Genomic DNA, 19985 nt, shown 5'->3' with positions numbered 1-19985 from the left:
TTTCAATGATTCAGAGTCAACTCTTTCTTTTGAGAGACAATAACTTTATACACGGTGCACTTTGTTTTAAAGATTTGCAGGATGTTTTCATTCACTTAAGAGCTGTTACACACTGCATGAAAGGTCATTTTCAAAAATCCATAAGGGCACTTTAATGAAGTGAAATTCTCTAGGTTTTCCCTCATTGACTTTTTTTTCTTTTCTTATTTCTATATAACTATCTATGTCCCTCCTTTTTCTCCCTAAGGCTCCGAAGCTCTGAGCAGACAGAGAGAGAGAGAGAGAGAGAGAGAGAGAGAGAGCTGAGGCTGTCAAGGAGATGGAGAGATAGCATGTAGCAGCATGACAAAAATGCAGGCAGTACACAAAGTGTTTTCCTCTCTCTCTTTCTCTTTTCTATTTGGGCTGAAAGGTGAAGTGTGTGGGCAGCTAGAAAAGTAAATGGTAGATCCGCAGTGAGAGAGGTCAGAACACTGACCTTAAAACACCCGCCGTTAGAGACGCCACAACACAGACTCGCAGAGAGGAAATGAGAACCAGTGCATGTAAATCATAATAAGTGTGTTTTTATGTGACATTCGACTTGTTATACATCTCAGTCCTTTTGTTTATTTATTCTACCGTATTCCAGCCAGAATTGTGTGTGTGTGATTCAGTCTTTGTTCTGGAGGAGATGCACATGGATCCCAGGCAGGTTTTTCAGCTCAGACTAAGATCTTGATTAGGAATCCATTATATTCGGCTTCAAAAGCCGGGCTGTAAATGGTAGACATGGAGACTGTGTCCGATGGAGCCTAACAAACAGCTACAATAGCTAATGAAGCACATCTCCAACCCTGAAGGAAGATAAAAACAAGGGGATGATATCGTCCGCCATCTTGGATTTCAATGCAAGGGCTGTCTTGAGTCTTGAAAGCGTATATATGAGCACGAGGGCCTCTGGCCACACTGTGTATCAGATTACCCCCCAATCACACACACCGAAAGGGGCCTCCCTATCCCCCCTGCAGCTATGACCTTCCATCACTCCGCTTTTTTTTTTTTTTTTTTTTTTTTTTGGGATCCGCAGGTTACTTGCCCTATCCAATTACCCTTCAGGCTGCTTTCAATGGACCATGTACCACCAGAACACTCACGTTTCTTCTCTCATTCCTTATCACTCGCTCTTTCTCTCTCTCTCTCTTTCCCCCTTGGTGGTGTCCCTGGGCCCCTATTTGTGCAGCGGTCCCGGTGGTCCTCTGGATACATTATGTATTACTGACAGTCCTGTTCCTCTTGTACTGTCTCTCTCACACACACACACACACACACACACACACTGCTCTACGCCCGCAGCCTTTCGCCCTGCTGCAAACTCTCTCAGTCTTTTGGCTGAGGTGACTGGGAGCAGAATGTGAGCGAGAGAAAGAAGACTGTGTGTTTGGGTCTGTGAATGTGATCTCTATCCCTGAGTAGCAGGTTTCCTCATTAGGGGCCAGGGGCCGCAGTGCAGTGACAAAGACAGGGACGGAGACAGAGGCCTACTGGAGCCGTTACCGGAGGAAACTCTATCCTATGAGACTGATAGCGTGTGCTCTTAAAGAGTGTGTGCGTTTGTGACCGTGTGAGACCAGTTCTACTGCATTTATGTTCTGTTTAAATAAAGTATAATTATTAACCTAAAACAAATTGAAAAAGTGATGCTTCTCATTTATATGGTACCAAACTGAATTGCAGTTTCAAACTTCTATTTTCTTATACAAATCACAACCTTACAATTAAAACTTATTTTAAAACTTAAAATGTCAATTTCTTACCTTCAAAGGTTAGTTTCCCCTAAAAAATTACAATTCTGTCTTTATTTACTCACCCTCACAACTCATGTTTTTCATCTGTGGAGCACAAAATAAGATGTTTTGGACCTCAGCATTGTCTAAAATATCTTACTTCATGTTGTACAAAAGAAAGAAAGTCAAACAAGGTTAGAAAGACAATACAGAACTTTCATTTTTTTAAGTAACTATTTCTAAATAATATTCTTATCAGTGTAGTGTAATGTAGTCAGATGTCCTAACTTATTTAGCTGGTTGAGTATATAAAAAATCTTGTTTTAACATAAATGATAGAAACACAATGTAATACCCGTTGGGTATTGTAAAGGTGAAATTCTGCAACATGCTCATACAGTATATTTCAGCTTGCAAAGGCAGATACAATTTGGTATTGTCATTAAAACACTAGCTCGACGACTACAAATAAGGACCACCCTAAGCGCTACAGATGGAGTGTGACTGAATGGAAAATGCATACTACAAACATGGAAGGAAGAAGAAAAGCCTTGTTTTAGGAGAGCTCAGCAACATGTCAAGTCTCAACAGAGCACTGTAGATTTCCTGCCTGTCAGCAAGAGTAACAAAAATAGAGCAGGAAAGAGGCTGAAGCTAGGCCTGGATGATAAAATGGTATTGATATTTATCGAAGGTACTCCTTCATCGATAAAAACTATATAAAACATTTTCAATATAGAGCACGGTATAGGCACATGCTATGAGTGATGCAGACAGCACACACAAACACAAGCATGAGTACTATGAAAAAAAATTGTATTAGTCAAAATTAATTTGAATGCAAAAATGGTAGAGTCGAATGTTAGGTGTCCGTCGAGGAGCATGATCAGTGGCGTGTGAGATGGGGTGATGATGATGTAAGTGACGTTGTTGAATTTTAATGTTTTGTTAGTCCAGCCTTGCATGCTTTCTTGCGATGCTATACACAACATTGGGTCTACGGCAACCTAGAACTAGGGATGCACGATCATGATTTTTCATGGCCGATTCCGATACCGATTTTTTTTTACAAGCAAACTGCATTATTTTCCGATACCGATTTCCGATTTTTCTTCTTTAATCAACAAACAAAAAAGAAGGAAAGTATCTATAAACAAGATGTTTATTTGGTATTTAATAGGCCAAACTGACTTTTGGCTATTGAAAACAATAACCATAACCATCTGAAATTAACGGCAGTAACTGCACAGTAAGTAGCCTACATTCAATACAAACATAGACGGTACAGAAATCAGCACTTATCTTTTGCTTTTGAATTGGGTGGAAACTACATAGAACTGGCCTTAAATGAAGAGATTAACTGTAACCATGTGAAATTAAAGGCAATAACTACATAGTTCTACAGTCCAAACAACACAATCAACACACATTCAATAAAAGGTTTCTTAATCAGCATTCGGTATTTATTTTAGTTTTTACATTTTGTTTTAAATTTAAAAAAGGTCTCTACCAGTGAGACTAAATAAATGTATGCTATATAAATACATTATTCCAAAATGTTAAAATCAAATATGGTGCAAATTAAAGATTCAAAGTGTTTCATTCATCCAATTAAAAATTAAAATAAAAAAAATAAAAAATAAGGTAATGATTCACATCTATATTTTTTTTTTACTTGAGCCAATGAAAAATAAATAACTATTGGCTCAAGCAAAAAAAAAAATATAGATGTGATTACAATGTAGTCTGTGCACGCTGGCACACTTCCAGAAAATCGGCCAAAAAAAGACCAAAAATCAGCCGATTGCCGATCACGTATTTTAAGCAAAAACCGTCCGGTTCCGATTTATGGCGGTCAACCGGTGCATCCCTAACTAGAACACAGTAATGCAATTCAGTCTATGATTTTTTGCAATGGTTATGTTTAAGTGTCTGATAACCAATTTGGATAAAGTTATTTAATAACATGCTGTTTTGCACAATAAGAACTAAACAGAGTATAGTATAACAATAATACATTACATTATAAGAATTTTTGTAATACTATATATGGTGAGTATCCACTTCAAGTAAACAACGCATGTCTGTGTTGATGTAAGCAGCAGCACAATGCGCATGCTTTGTTTACATCAAGCAGATGTGCGTGCATGCGTCATGATACTCTCCATAACGGGAGGGTCAAAGAGCTCTCGAAATGCATAAAAACTATTTTAATTTGTGTTCTGAAGATGATCGAAGGTCTTAGGGTTTGGAACGACTTGAGGGTGAGTTTTTGGGTGAACTATCCCCATAAGAGATTTATAAAAAATAATAATAATAATCTTACAAATCAAACACATATGTAAAAATATCAATTATTTATCCGATACTCTTCAGTTAATCTGTGTAACAATTAATAATATAACGATTAATTAATTAACTCATACAGATATATGTATAAATATTTATTTTCAGTTAATTAATATTACAAAATGCAATGCTATTTTGGGGTTTATTCATTAGCGAATATATATAATATTATTTATATAAAAATGACAAGCGATTATGTAAAAAACATCAATATCTGACGAAAAAGGAATTATTGGTCAGTCACTACTTAGTAACAACCTACTGTACAAGATCGGTAATTATGCTGAGAAAATTGGATTTAGCACAGATTTTGTGGCCACGTTTGCATTTGTTACTTAATATCTATAATTATTTTAGTGAATTAAACGGTCAAACAATGCAGAAAGCCTGTTTGTGAGCGTTTGCAGGAATGTTCTCAATAGCAGCTGCTCTCCGTGGGCTCCTAAACTCCTCAGCTAAGATTCTGAGGCTTAACTTTTACATTTCCACTGCATCAGTGAAACATGGGAGCATCCGCGTGTCGGCAAACCACCCCAGCACCGCAGCAGGCCCTTCAGTGGCCACAGCTGCCCACAGAGCCCCACATCACAGCTGGGCCAGTCCGCTCACAGCCCTGCCAAGCCCTGAAGGAGCCCAGCCACAGCCTGCCCCATGATAAGGCAAGCAGATGTGGTGTGTGTGTGTGTGTGTGAGTGTATGTGTTGGGGCATGGGTGGGTCTCATTCACCGACTGGATTTTGGGCCAAGAAGGGCGAGGCGCTTCTGTGACAGCTTCATTTTGATTGACAAGCCTGCAAATGATGTCTTTTAAGGATCAAGTGTAAAAAGGGTGTGCACCTTAAAAATGGACTTGAAATAAGGACACTTTTTGTCCTACTTTATCTAAATGTTTGTGTATCTTACAGAAACTTGCATCTAATTGTATTCCAAAAATCCATAGGATCCTTTCTATTCAGTCACTTGTATATCATGTCACCGTGTAAATGTAATATATAATACAGATAAAACAGATTATTTCACGGGATTATTTACCCCACATTCTGAATGCACATTTTATGGGATTGATTAAAATTGTGCACAATACATACAATCCCACACTGAGTTTCAAGGCCTGAGTTAGGCTGAGGGTTTGTTGTTTCAAGCAGGACCTCCACCCTGAATTCATAGCACATTAGTCTCTTCTCACAAGCCTGATGATTTGTTTTACTTCAGCGTTACATACAGTAGAGTGAACACTAAACACTGGAAGCCTATCAGTGGTTTGGATGATGTCATGCCTGACAAATTCCTCTCCTTCTCCACACAAGAGAAAAGTTTGACTCATATTAGAGCTCCGGCAAACTGTCTGCCATTCAAGAAGACAATTATATGGTTTGAATCATGAAAAAAAGTCTAAAGCACCTTTTCTTTAAGAAAAGACAGGACTGATGGCCTCAACGATGGGATATAAGCTATGTATTTGGATCTTTAACTTAAATGTTTTGGGAAAAGAGGGCCGTCTGACGCAGACCATGGGATTTTAACTGTGAGTAATGGGTTCCAGTCTAAACCCTCTTTGAACTACCTGAGATCCTTAAAAAAAAGAAAAATCTACAGACTTGCCCTATACTAAAAGAAGAGAATACGACCACACACAGGCACGCATAACTTATACTCTAAATAAATATATATAAATAAAATACCTTCATCAAGTCACACTTTACACACAGGGAGCTCTATGCCCAGTTAAAAAAAGGCTACAGTCTGGAGTCACAGAGCAAGAAGCCAATTCCCTCACGTGAGCTCTAACACAAACACTCAGCCTTGAGAGCAAACATGTCAACCCACAAAAAAAAAAAAAAAACCTTCTGAGTCTAAGAGAAAGCAAAGGATTTATAGAAAGAGAAAGATAGCAGAAATGCAAGAAAGGAAGTATATAAAGCTGCTAATTCCACAGGAACACCATGGCTGCAAGCTGACAGTGTGCTGATAGCCTATCTGTAATGAGATATGGACAAGGCTGAACACACCACCGATCTACACTGGAGTCTGACTGCAAAGTTTGCCAAGAGCAAACCAATGTCTCTTCAACAGCTTTTATTTACTTAAATGTAAACCTAATATGTAAAATATCATGAAAAATGTGCTTGAATACATAACATTTTCCAATCAGAATTAACAAAACAGACTTAATAGTATAATTCAAAGTCTGTCACAATTACTTGCCCCCATATCAATCCAAATCCATCTGTTTTTCTTTATTGTAAGGAGCACAATTGTAGAATATTCAGGCTGTTTTTTTTTCATTCACTGAAATGGCTTATAACAAAAAAAAAAAAACACCATTCAAGTATAAAAAACATCATAGATCCAACTCCTCTTAAGTTATAGAGCAGAACAGTCATTCTATATAACTATACATTATTCTATTGTGCTCAAATCTCAATCATGCTTTCATAAATTCAACGTTATTCAACAAAAAAATATATATAAAAAACTGGTGAGAAGGAAACACCCTTCCACTAAAGAAGGATAAGCTATCATGATATTAGCCGATATCTGACATTAATCAGCTGATATCTCAACAGCTTAAAATAACAGTCGTTTTAATACAACATCAGCAAGGTCAAAATACCACGTGCTTGCTAATGTTTGGCAGTGAGTGCTGTCCAGATGTCTTTGACAGCATCACCTAAATGTAAGTTGCCTCCCATAAGGGGTTTGATACTGACAAAATTCAGAAAAACACACACATCTCATGGCCAGCAAGTTCTTTTCCACAGTGCTCCAGCTCAAACTGGTCCATGCGTTCCCTCTCTTTCTCTCTGGAGAGGTGAGCAGAGCTGGACGGAAGCTTGACGGAACGAAACCCAAATAAAAACAGTTTTCTGGGAAGCCATTTCACATTCCAGTGAGACCAGAGAGGCTTCCCACCTTCCAGTAAGAGTGTGTGTACAGACCTGTCTTTGGCTGCACCTATTTGCGTGTCTGTGTGTGTTGTGACACTAAGAGACAGAATGTGTGTGTGTGTGTGCGTGTGGCTCAGTGCTTTCCCAGCTCATCTCAATCAGTATACCCCTCTGTTTATCGTTCGGCCCATCTCTCTCCCTCCGTTTCTCTCTCCATCCTTCCCCTTCATTCCTTTCCACTGATCTCAGATCCTCATCCTGTCATTTGTCTGGTGTCCATTAGAAAAAGAAGATGTGATGGGAGACAGGCGTTTCTAACGCAGCAGATGGCCTTCTTCAAGGCTCCATCAGGAAGCTCACATTAAACAAACCCATTAACTGCCAAGGCAACCTGTCTGCATCCCAACAACACTACTGACCATGAACGATATCTAAATAATCACACGGCCATGTCTGCGAGCGTCCACAACCTTTTGCTTCTGGAGGACGGAGATGAACTCGAGCATGTGAATGGAGTGAGTGGAAGGGAGTGTCAGGCTGTCCTCGGCTGGTTTAGACCATACACAGTCAATCAGACTGGCTTTGACTAGAACTCAGCACTTCAATAAATTACAGAGGGGCCTCTGCCCTCTTCACTACCTTATTACCCCACAATCTGGCCTGCCTTCCCTACAACATACTCTCTCGGTTTGCAAGTGAAAATTACTTAATGAATATAAATATAACTTAATGAATATAAATATTCATATCCATGGCTTGAAAATTAGTTTAATGTAGTTTAATGTTTATAAAGTGCTGATGTTAAACAGTGCAAATATTTGTTAATGACTAATAAAAGTTCCCTAAAGTCTAACCATACACTACCTGTCAAAAATGTTTTTTTTTTTTTTTTTTTTTGAATGCTTTTATTCAGCAAGGATACATTAAAGTGACAGTAAAGTTATTTATACAGATTTTTATTTCAAATGCATGTTTTTAAAGCAGAAGAATCTTTCAAATGTATTAAGGTTTCTGTAAAAAAAAAAATTAAGCAGAACAACAGTTTTTAAAATGATAATTAGAAATGCTATTGGAACATATTAGACTGATTGCTGAAGGATCATGTGACACTGAAGGATGGGAGTAATGGATGATAAAATTTAAGCTTTACAAATCACAGGAATAAATTACATTTTAAAATATATTCAAATAGAAGACTTTTTTCAATATTGCTGTTTTTTTATCCAATTTTGTTAAATTTGTTCTCAGATATTTATAATGTAATTAGTAAGAATGAGTGACCGTGCATGTAAAGCAAAAAAAAAAAACTACCTTTGAAATATCTACTGATATCTACTGTACACCCTGTTTTTCAGTTCAGTGCAGCCCGTATAGCCTTTTGGTGAATAGATGACTTTTTTTGTAAAGAAAGACCTTTTCTGTGTGTAATTTCTGTGTCAGTCTAAACTCCATACACCACACTGACAAAGCAAAAACAGAATTGTAACTTGTAAAATTTATTTAAAAAAATAAATAAAAAAAAACTAATTTAAATAGATTATTAAAATTAAAGAATAATTTAAGCGGTGTAACATAAGGCAGCAACATAAAACTTGAAAAAAAAAAATTATGGGGTATGAATTATTTCACAAGGCACTGTGTTTGTGTGTGTGTGTGTGTGTGTGTGTGTGTGTATGTATGTATGTGTATGTATGTATGTATGTGTATATATACATATCAATTGTTTTAAACTGTTAAAAATAAAAGAAAAAAAGTTTTAAAGTACTGACATTTCTCTCTCTCTCTCACACACACACACATGCACACAAACACACAAAATATTGCAAACCCAAAATAGCGATGCAAAATGAGACATGACTACAGGGCTCCAGACTGCTACCATTTGCAACCATTTTTTTTTGCCGGTGCGACCAATTTTCGTGAGTTGTCGCACTGGTGCGACCACCGCGTTGCCCAACTCATAAGCTCTGCAATTTCTGTTGCACTTGAGAAACATCAATCGGCAAACTAATGAAAACTATACTAAACCGCGATATGTTTCAGCTGTGCAGCACAGACTGTTTATCATCTTGGACCACGATGCAAACAATCTTGGTCAAGCTCAAAACAGCTTTACTCATGAGCCAAAGCCACTGTTACTGCAAAGAAGCGTTTCATCACTACCTCCATCATATTGATGTTAAGTGTGAATCATTCAAATTCTGCACAGAAATCTCTGTTATAAACAGTGCTGACATATGTCAGGAAACCAGAAGCGGTAACGCTAACTGGAACCATTGTGTCATCAGTCCAGTGCATTATATCATTCATCTCAGGGTTTGTACAACCTTTTGAGAGAGAAATTCAAGCACTTTTCAATGACTTTCAAGCATTTCACACAACAATTTCCAGCACTTTAAAAGTCTAATATGATCCAGTTTGAATTGTATTTGTAATGGGATGAATAACAAATATTTTGTGGTAAACAATCACTCATGTAAAATTTTGAATATACATCAAATCACATAGGGATGGAAATTAACTTTTTTTGTCCACCGGCCACTGTGGCTGGTGGTTTTTAAAATCTACCAGCCACTCGATGTTTTTACCAGCCACTTTCATTTTTTTAACAGACAATGTGTAACTGCATGTGAAAATTAATACTACAAGATCTACAATACTTAAGCAGTCTATTTAATCTCAAGTCTCAATGAAATACTGATATTTTCTCTTTCAGTGATTCTCAAAAATGCTGCCTATCCAGGCAGTTTACTAGGTTTTGAAACAGCCGACTCTTGCTGAAGTAGCTCATTCTCTCAACTCTGTAGCCCAACCGGATGATACACTGCACTGAACTTTTTTAACGCACAGAAAAAAAATTATATTCTAAACAGTTTTTGTACGTATTAATAATGTTGTATTTTATTTCAAAGTAAAGGATTCAACAGTATAAGTGTAATGTATTTTTTTTTGTTGTTGTGGTTGAGGGAACACATTGGGAAAAGTTCACTGTTCAACACTGTACCACTGAAAGAAATCTCGGCTCGCAAACTTTTACGCCATTGACAAACAAACGCACATCATTTTTAATACATCGTTTTTACGCGTCTCGTCACGCCAGAGCTGTCAAACATGTGTAGCAATGTTATTTTCTACAAACAAAAATGAACAGCGTAACAACTTACTAGCCACAGAGCTAACTTCTGAAAAAGTACTTGAAGACTTTTTATGTTGGAAATAAAATGCATCCCCCGGACAGCGGTTATTAGACACACGACCGATAATACTGTTTGTTAGTTTGCTTATTATGCCATTAAAAACAATATAAACACAAACTGTCCATATAATCTAAAATGTTGCAGAATGCTGGAGGAGAATGAACTTATCTGCGTTTGACAGAGACGTGACAGTATGCAGAAATTTGTGCGCGATAACAAATTCAACTCTTCACGCGATCTTGTATATCATGAGCGCGTGCTATAAAACGTACTGTAAATAACCAACAAATATTTCACTCCGACAGCGGCACTAACTTCAGCTGCAAACACTGTAGTGGGAACAACGCCACCGTTTCGAGCCCGGATTACACCGCCTTTCTCCACGGAGCTGCTTCGAATGATATTACACTTTATTGCGTGTTGTACACACACCAGGGATGGAAATTAATGGTGTGTGTACAAATGGTGAAGTGAGTTTACACACCAAAACACAAAATAACCCACATTTGGCTGATGCTAATTTCCATCTTTGAAATCACAATTATAACCAGTTGACAGCAGCAGAGGAGCTCTTATTGGCTTATTAATCATTCATTTCTACTTTTTCTCTATATTTTGAAATTATAAAATCACTATTATAAAATATCAAATCATCAAGAAATCAGATATAAAAGAAACGTAATGGTACATACTGATATATACATTTTCTGTATTTAAAAAGTAGATTTTGCACCTTTTGCACCTGTTACTTTTAATAAAAGTCAATTTTGTATGCATCTTAACTCAACCTTAGTTCTTTACTGTCTCATCTGTATAAACAATAAACAAAAGAAAAATAAACAAAAAATAAAGATGAAATATTATTGGTAACTGTACTTATTAATGCAAATTAATAGTAATTTTATGATTAAATGATCTTTATTTTGGATACCCCCACACACCACCCCCAGCGCTACCAATTCTGCTCCTGGCGCCACCATCTGTAGAGCTTAGTGGCGCTGGTGCCACTGCTCTCAAATGTTAGTCTGGAGCCCTGGACTGGCTTAAATATGACATGCCACACAGACAAGGAGACAGCAGAGGTTTTCGAAATGAGGAAGAAAATTATGAACTGGGAATAACTGTTTATTTTACTGCCCTCTAGACATAATTTATCATCAGCTCAGTTTAAATAAATTCAACACGTTCTGCTTTTCTGTCTCTCTCACACTCATAAACACACACAAATCGTTGGCAGGAGGCACCGTGTGGACAGATGCAGGGGACCCGAGGGGGTCATCTCCCGGTCAGGAAGTGTGCGGCTGTGGAGCGATGATGGACTCCAGGTCACCAGGGGTCACGCACGCAGGCAGAGAGGAAATGCCAGCCAAGTGGCACCACGTAGGACCACACACGTTCAAACCTTCGGCAAGGAGGAGAGGTGCCATGTAAAACACTCCTTACTGGAAGAGCTGGACAGAGAAGACATCCGCACTTCTTCAGCTGCTGGACACTTCTCAAGAAGTCAAACCACCGGAGAACACAACACACGCAAACCTTGGATTAGAGCTCATCTCCGGTCCGATTCCTACTGGGGACTACTTGTCAGTCCACTAATCTAGTCTTCATAGTTCCTCACAGCAGAATGGACATTTGGCGGATATTTTCTCCACATGGGTTGAAATCCACGGAACAAAGGCATGGCCAATAAGGCTTGATTTGAGGTCTGAGTGCAGCACGTGTAAACACTCGCAATAAATTAAGAAACTCTGGCAGCCAAGTGAAAGAAAACCAAAAGAACCAAAAAGGGAAAGATACATGGTGACAGAAAGATGCTATTTGGTATGGGAACTATGGCTGGGCAATATATATATAATATTTGTACGACATTCTATCTATCTATCTATATATATATTTTTGCATTTAAATGAAAAAAAAAAACTGGATTAAACTAAATACTTTTTTTTTTTTTTTTTTTACAAGTTTTTAGCTACGAACATAGGCCTTCCTACTGTCTCTGTTCCAAAGTTCAAGTTTGGTGAACTCCTGAATTCACATAACGTGAAGATGTGGGACCAGTAGAAGATCGACTTCTCTCTACAGAAGTAAAAAAAATTAAGGAAGCACTAGTTTTAGCCGTAGCGCAGCGTCCTATTTAATATAATGCATCTTTAAAAGATTATAAAATAAAATGAAAAAAAACAAGCTGCATAGTTCAATTTTTTTTATTTTACATCGTCGCCGAATTATTCCAAAATTTTTGCAAAAATTCAATATATCGCCCATTCCATGGGAATCAAAAATAATTTTCCACTTAACATTTTAAATTGTTTATTTTACTTTTTGAAACGAATAAATATTTGGTGAAAACTTGGATCCACTGCCTAATGATGAGATGATTCTATAATAAAATAAAACGCTATTAAATAATATTTTACTAAATTAAAACAACAGATGGAACCTCAGATTAGGAAACACATATTCACTACAAACTTCTTCCCTCAGTAAACCTCTAATTTGCTGCTTATTGATAACAAGTCAGGTAGGTGTTTTGTTATAGTTATGTTCAGGTTTGGGGTAAGGTTAATGGATCTAGAATACAGAGATGCAGAATTAAGCACTAATAAGTGCTTTGTAAGTACTAATACAAATATGCTAGTCATATCCATGCTAACAAGCAAATAGTTAATTGTGAATATGTGTTCCCTAATCTAAAGTGTTACCAAACATTTCTTGCAAAAAAAAAAACAGGCCGATTTAATTCAATTCAATATTTGGCCTTAACTGTTAAATCGCTATACCAAACAAAACAAAAAAGCAGTTATATTTCATTCATGAATGTTTATACAATTCTTTATCTTTATCTACACAATGTCACATAAACAACCAGACAGTAACTAAACTGATTTAGGTTTCACTGCAAGTTGTATGCGTTTGATTCACACACACAAAAAATATATATATATGTTCATGCTGTAAATTCACTAGTGGATTGACTAGTGCAGGATTCGGTCATGGTCTTTTAGTCCGTTTGACAACTGTAAATGGTTCTTTACATTAGGAACATTGTTCCTAACCCTAGATTTACTGTAGTGAGTTCAACATTTGGGACTCAAACTGGATATGCAATGTTGTTCTTGAAGAAAAGCGGTCACAGACATTCATGAGGCTTCACCTTTAACGGCTGAGAGAGTCTTTGCCAGAACGCTGAACACAGAGGGCCCTCTTCTCCTCCAGAGCTCTTCTCATGACCTGTGTGTGTGTGTTCGTGTGTGTGTGTGTGTGTGGTTTGTGTGTGTGTGTGTGTGTGTGTGTGTGTGCAGGTATGACTGAAGGCTGCCTGTGTTCATGTACATAAAACAACCTTTATCTTGAACTATCCCAATTTACCTCAATAACATCAGAGCTGTAAATCATTTGTGCAGCAATGAGGCATACAAACCATCTTTAGGTGAAGCAATGCATTGGATCAACTACACTAGAATTTACACAACAGTAATTTTAACTGACAGATTCAATAAAACTGTGACTTGCTTTGGTGGCATACTCAAACAAAATCTAAATAAAAAAGAGCACTGACAAACTTTTATCCTCCACTTCACATTAAATCTCCCATTAAAAGTGCATTACCTCACCAGTCACTTTCTGTCACGTACCCCCTGACTGCACAGAAATGGTATTGTCTTCAGAGGTGAATGTGAAAAAAAAAAAGCATTCACTAATCGCTCTATACATTCAGAAAGGTGTGGAAAAATGGTGTAGCCGGTTCCATCTGACTGAGCTTGAAGACGTGCAACCCTTCCCAGAGCCTTTAAGATGGAAAAGAACATGGCGTCTCTGTTTTGTTAATGGGACACAAAGGCACATTCCAGCTCCTCACTGCTGAAGGGCTTTACTGAGGCTGAGACAAGAGTGGGCTAATGGCGTGTGGACAGACGGTTAAGGGGGGATATCCCCACTGCACACACACTCACATATACACAGGGGAAATTCATTCAGCCAGCAAGGGGACACCAAAAAATAGGCAAGGTGGACTGAACTGTAGAAAGGGTCAAAAGTAAAGGAGTCACGCGCTGGACTATGAAGGACGTGCCACTGAATCATAAAAAAAACACATTCTTTAAACTTACTGGATAAGAACAAACAAGTAAGTGAGAAAGGGAAATAGCTAGGAAATATTTTCATATTTTATTATTATTATTTTTGTCAGGAACAAGGTTACTGTATCTTATGATAAATATCTATATAAATATCTCTCTCTCTCATACATATATATATATACACACTGTATATATAATTTTTTTTTTTTTTTTTTGCAATGATGCCATAAAAACATATCTAAAAAATATTAGATCATTGACAGATCCATAAAGAACCTTTAACATCCTTGGAACCTTTCCATTGAACTTTTCAGTTTTTAAAGAAATTTTAATGTGTGAAGATCTGATCTAAAGGACCATTTCCACTATTAAAAAACCTTTTATGGATTGAAAAGTTTCCATGGATGTTAAACGTTCCTCAAGGAAACATTAGCAACAATAAAGAACATTTATTTTTAAGTGTGTAAGAAAAATACAACACAGAAATTCAGAAATACATTCAGGTGATACTTTCTCAAAAACATCAGTTACCCATATCTTGCCCTATACAACATAACAGACGCACGTTTATGAGGTGCTTGTTAAAACATTATGAAGGCCATTTGATCGAAAGCAGAGTGTAATAAGCTATGAACCACTTGCAGTGGGAGTTAAGTATATAGTTACATCCGCCCATACAGCACAGTCAAGGTCAAAGTTTCTCTGGTGTGGAGCGATACTACAGTGCATATTTGTTTCTTAAGCCGGTGCTAAGTCTCTCGCTTGCCCTGCTCCGATACTCCGCCTAAACAGAGTATGATTAACCTGAAGCATTGCGCAACAACCTGTTGAAGTGAGCAAACTATATTAACCCCACAAGACTGAGAGCTGCTATCTGGACTGGGAGAATAATGATCAACCAGACTGTGCCTACTCTCTTTCTCTCACACTTTCACACATTTCCCTCCCTTTCTTTTTCTCAGACCCTTCGAATGCTGCTATACTCCAACATATTTTTCCTGGTCACTTTACCAGTTTTTTAAACTTCAACTCCCTCTCTCTGTCGTCCTCTCTCTGGCTAATTCTCCAGTGCTGTTCTTCTCTGCGGGGAGAGACAGTGTGGCGACAGCTGAAGGCAACCCAGAGGACGGGCAGAGAGAACTGCCCTACTATTATCAATTACATAAATAAATACCAGAAATGCAGTTAAGCGTGCAGCAGGCCGACGCAGCCGGATGCAGCAATGCGGCTGGAACGGTGGCAACGCATTTCACAGCTCATGACTGTTACCACACAGACTGACTGACAGATGTCCCATCATCTGCTCAGCATCACTTGAGGATTGATCTGTAATGTGTGTTTTTTTTTAAAGAAAAAATAAAATAAAATCTAATGTGGCCTGCAGGTCTTATATATATATTTATTGGTCACTCAAAACACAAATATGATGTATACAATGATAAAGCTGCCTAACAAAATGTTTAAAACAAAAGCAACAACCAGAAGGGGTTAGCATCCTGCTGATGCCTATACATGCAGCCCCCCCCCCCCCCCTGCATATAATTTACTGATATCCAAGATGGCCACTTCCACCTCTAGTGTTAACTCTGTGGCTTTATTTCTGGCTTTATCGCTTCTCCAGACTGGACTTAGCTTGGCGTTGGGTTACACGCTCCAGCTTGGCAGAGATATTTCGAGAGCCCGGTCAAGCTGTTTTCGAAACGTATGGGCTCCAAGAGAGAGCTGCAGAATAAACATTTGCCTCCAGACACGCTTCTAAACACTTTGGCAGAAACGTACCACACTTAATCACAACAGAGTGAAAACACAATGAATGCTGGCAAAGTGTAATGAGGTGAGGGATGTGATTCACACGTGCCACACAGCGGGCTCTGGCTCAGGCCTGCAATAAACCAGTCTTTCTGTACTCAGACAGATGGAAAAACTTGAGGGATAAAAAGTTCTCCAAGTCAACCAGAGAGAAATCAAACTATGCAGTTGATGCGAGTTCTCTATTGATACAGACCAACGGAGACAGCGTCAACAATGATGGCTATAACAATGACTTTAAAGTTTTAATAATCATTTTAATTCTATAATAAAGTAGTCAATAATAATAACAGCTCAGAGAAACGATTCTGTTAAGATCATGTTTCCTGCTGATGAACAATCAAAACATTGATAGCCAATCAGAATCCACCTGACTTAAAAGGTTTAGAGCATTTAATGCGGCACGGTTATAATAACAAAAAGAATGCATTTATGTGGACGCTAATATGGTTAACGATACAGTTATCGTTCTTGGTGTAAATGTACCTTTAGTCAGTGATGGTAAAAGTTACAGCTTGACAGTAAACTTAGACACAGTTTATGTTTTATTACTTTAAGAGGGCTCCTAAATTATCAGCAAATCCATAAAGCTATTTAAAAAAAAATTGTAATGGTAAAATAAGAATTCAGAAAGAGATAATACTAGTGTCTGGTATGCACTGTAAAAATCAGCAGCAGACTGCTGACTTGTGGAAAGCACTATTAATAGAAAAGCACCCCAACTCACCTCAAAATATAAATAACTGGCACAATATCTACCTTTTTATGCTGCATGGGTTTAAAAGCAGGCCGGTGAGGTTTTAAAGGCTGACTGACTTTAATAATGGATGAGCAGCCCTCTCTCTATTACCAGTTTGAGCCATACAGCATTTAGTCTGTTACACTCACACAAAGTACCCAAAGAGAGGCCCAAGATGGACTTTGAGCTACAAAGTGAAAAACCTCTCCAATGAATCTCGGTCTCAAAACAACTGCCAGCCTTATTCATACAAAACACATTTAGCTAAATGTAATAATCATACTTGTCAATATTGATTTCTCACTTCTAATCTTTAATATTGTGTTATGGTTTTCTGACTGCTATGCTGCAAATAAAACTGATTGTGTGCAGGTGTGTTTCTGAGTCATAGTTACAGTTTATTATGATTTGATATTACATGATCAATGATCTTACTCACTTGATGTCTGAAAACTATTTTAGACAAGTTATTGGTAGTTTTCGTAACTGCATAAATTACATGTTTCATTATTTCAGGGGATAACATGGTGTTTCTGGAGCAATTCGTTGTAGAAATATGTAACATGCGTAACATGGACAGTGCAAGGAGCGTTTTGAAAAGGGAGCCAAACATTTCTAGCCTTATACATACAGTATGCACTTGTTCCCAGCATGCACTCAATTGTTAAACGTTACTGTGGTGACTTACAGGTAATAAGTGAAAGCGCTGAGGCCGGTGGGGACGGTGGTCAGTCCTCGTCCAGAGCAGTCCGCTCCTCCGTCTTCATCGCAGCGGCACAGCGGAGAGCATGTGGCCGGAGTGGACGGTCCCTCTCCCGCAGCAGCAGCCGCCGCCGCCGCACAACCCCACAGCCCCAACATGAGCATCCGGACGGCCAGCAATGCCATTATTCTCCTCCTTTCGACCCAAAAGCCCCTCGAAGGAAATGCGTGGTGCTTGTTTCGCCAGTAAACAGAGATGTTGATAGCCCCTTTAACCTAAGAACAAGTACAATATCAGACTCGGTACTGGGTTGTATTCGCTGGGTTTGATCGGATTTAGACATTAACGTTAACGGACTAAAATTAAGATTCAACATGTCTTATTGTTGTGAGTGCCCCAAAAGAAACGTTATGCTACCTGCTTTTCTTTCAGCCATGATCGATGTAAATAAGTGCTCTTACCTAATGCCCGCGAACGATAAACAGATCGGGCCAGTCAACGGTCATTCTGCGCGGAGTCTCGAGCCTCACACCTCCAAAAACACACCAAATAAACACCTTTAGCTTGTATTCCCGGTCTAAACAAACGGGGCTCAAGATTGCCCCGATTCGCTAAGCGTCCGCTTCCAGGAAAACACTCACAAAACCGCGACGAAACACGGCGGTTTACAACAGTATATTCCCTCTCTCTCTCTCTCTGATTTGTTTCCTGTAGAAAACACAGTTCTCGGTCGAGCCTCACGTTTCCTTCTCTCTCTCGCTCGCTCGCTCGCTCGCTCGCTCGCTCGCTCGCTCGCTCGCTCGCTCGCTCGCTCGCTCGCTCGCTCGCTCGCTCGCTCGCTCGCTCTCTGCAGGACAGCCAGTGAGGTGCTGAATATGTTAATACAGACCTACATATTAATGATTTCTCGACGTCAGCTGTATAGTGTGAAACCGAAGGCAGAAAACTATTAATTTAATAATAACTTTAAAAAATTGAAAAAAAGTTACTTAAAGTAACTTAGTCATTTCAAACTGTAGCAGGCACCTTTACCCAATTCAAATTCCAAATAAGAAAAAAAAAATACATAACTCCACAAAGCAGTAGGCCTAAAATAATAATTTTCAGGAAATTACAAAAGCTTGAGCATGTGTGTACTTATAAAAATAGAGATTTTATTAAGAATTCAAAGTGTTGTGTGTAGCGTAAACATTATAAAATAAAGTTGCTTTGAAAGTGCTTTAAAATGTCAGAGGGAACAGATGCAGAATCTGTAATTCAATGAAATGAGAAGTGCCTAAATACCTTTGCAAGGTATTGTGTATTTAAAACCATCATTTGTAGATATTTACAGTAATATTTGGACTCTCCAAAGTTTAAACTTTAAGGTCATATTTGAAAAGGCCAAGAGAATACAATATACACTCTACCCATTCTGGCTAGCACGAACTGTCTGTGATAACATAAGAGAAAGACTGTCTTCTTCTGCCAGTACTCCTGTTTTTTTCAGCTTTATAAGCCATGGTAAAGTTTTCATAAATGTCTGCACAGCTACACACATAGCTGCACCACCCATGGGATTACATGGCACTGACTCATAAACTGAGAGGGTAAAAGGAAAGAGACAGAGAAAAAAAAAAAAATGTTTAATGTTTTGGCCAGAGTGCGTGTGTTTTGTAAGTTCTTCCATGTTACCTCCTCGATACAAGCTCCACTGACGTCAGGTTTAGCTATCTGAGATCACTAAAGCTTGCTTTTATAGGCAGATATTTGTCCAGACTGTATAGCTCTTTATCTTATCTGCCAAACGCTACACCTCACACCATTATCATTCTATTGCATTTGACTATGTTATTTTTCAATGTTTTATCTCAATTTCTGTTATGCCCAGATGCCTACAGGGACAGATTTTTCCATGGAGCTGTATTTAAAATTTAGACCGAATGTAAACACAAAAACTACAAATGGTCTAAAGTGAACTTGCACTCCTCTCAGCATAAAATTAAATCTTCCCATACCACTAATATTATCAAACTTATGACGGTACCCTGGCAAATGAATGTTTCGTTTGTAGTATACTGTTTTTATATTACTCACTAATAGAGGTATGTCTGCTTTGGGTATGTGAATAATTATAAGGTTTGTTGAATTCCTTCGCTCTGTATGTCAGCAGCCACCTTCAAGTTAGCATGTTTGGGAAACAGATCCAGCTCCTGTGTCAAAACCTGCTGTCGCTTTCTTTAATTGATTGTGTGAGTATGGAAATATGGCATACCTAGGATGACCGATGGCCTATCAGTTACACAAGATCAATTCATAGAGGCAGTAATATTGTCATTTTGATGCAGGGATTCAATCTGATTGTCGATATATGTGCAGCAGCAGCAACGGTCTCAGTTCCCAAGGGCAGGAAGGGTCCACGAGGCAATGGGTTTTCATGCAAATACAATTTGCATTAGCACCAGTGACAGATGAC

At 38.2% G+C, this 19985-nt stretch overlaps 1 protein-coding gene across 1 annotated transcript in view; it reads right to left on the bottom strand.

Annotated features, from left to right (window-relative positions):
- The window catches only part of lgr4 (leucine-rich repeat containing G protein-coupled receptor 4), a 45376-nt gene extending 27080 nt beyond the window's left edge, over positions 1-18296 (bottom strand). Inside the window, exons 1-2 of the mRNA XM_052561216.1 lie at positions 17992-18296; positions 17516-17805 (exon numbers count right to left, since the gene is read on the bottom strand). Coding sequence (XP_052417176.1) covers positions 17516-17715 — 200 coding nt within the window. The 5' untranslated portion in view covers positions 17716-17805; positions 17992-18296. The remainder of the gene's footprint in view (positions 1-17515; positions 17806-17991) is intronic.
- Between the last annotated feature and the right edge of the window lie 1689 nt (positions 18297-19985).

This window comes from Carassius gibelio, chromosome B7 (assembly GCF_023724105.1).
Source record: "Carassius gibelio isolate Cgi1373 ecotype wild population from Czech Republic chromosome B7, carGib1.2-hapl.c, whole genome shotgun sequence".
Classification (NCBI taxonomy): Eukaryota; Metazoa; Chordata; class Actinopteri; order Cypriniformes; family Cyprinidae; genus Carassius; species Carassius gibelio.
Note: the sequence above shows the minus strand (reverse complement) of the source record. Positions and strands in the feature narration are given on the sequence as shown.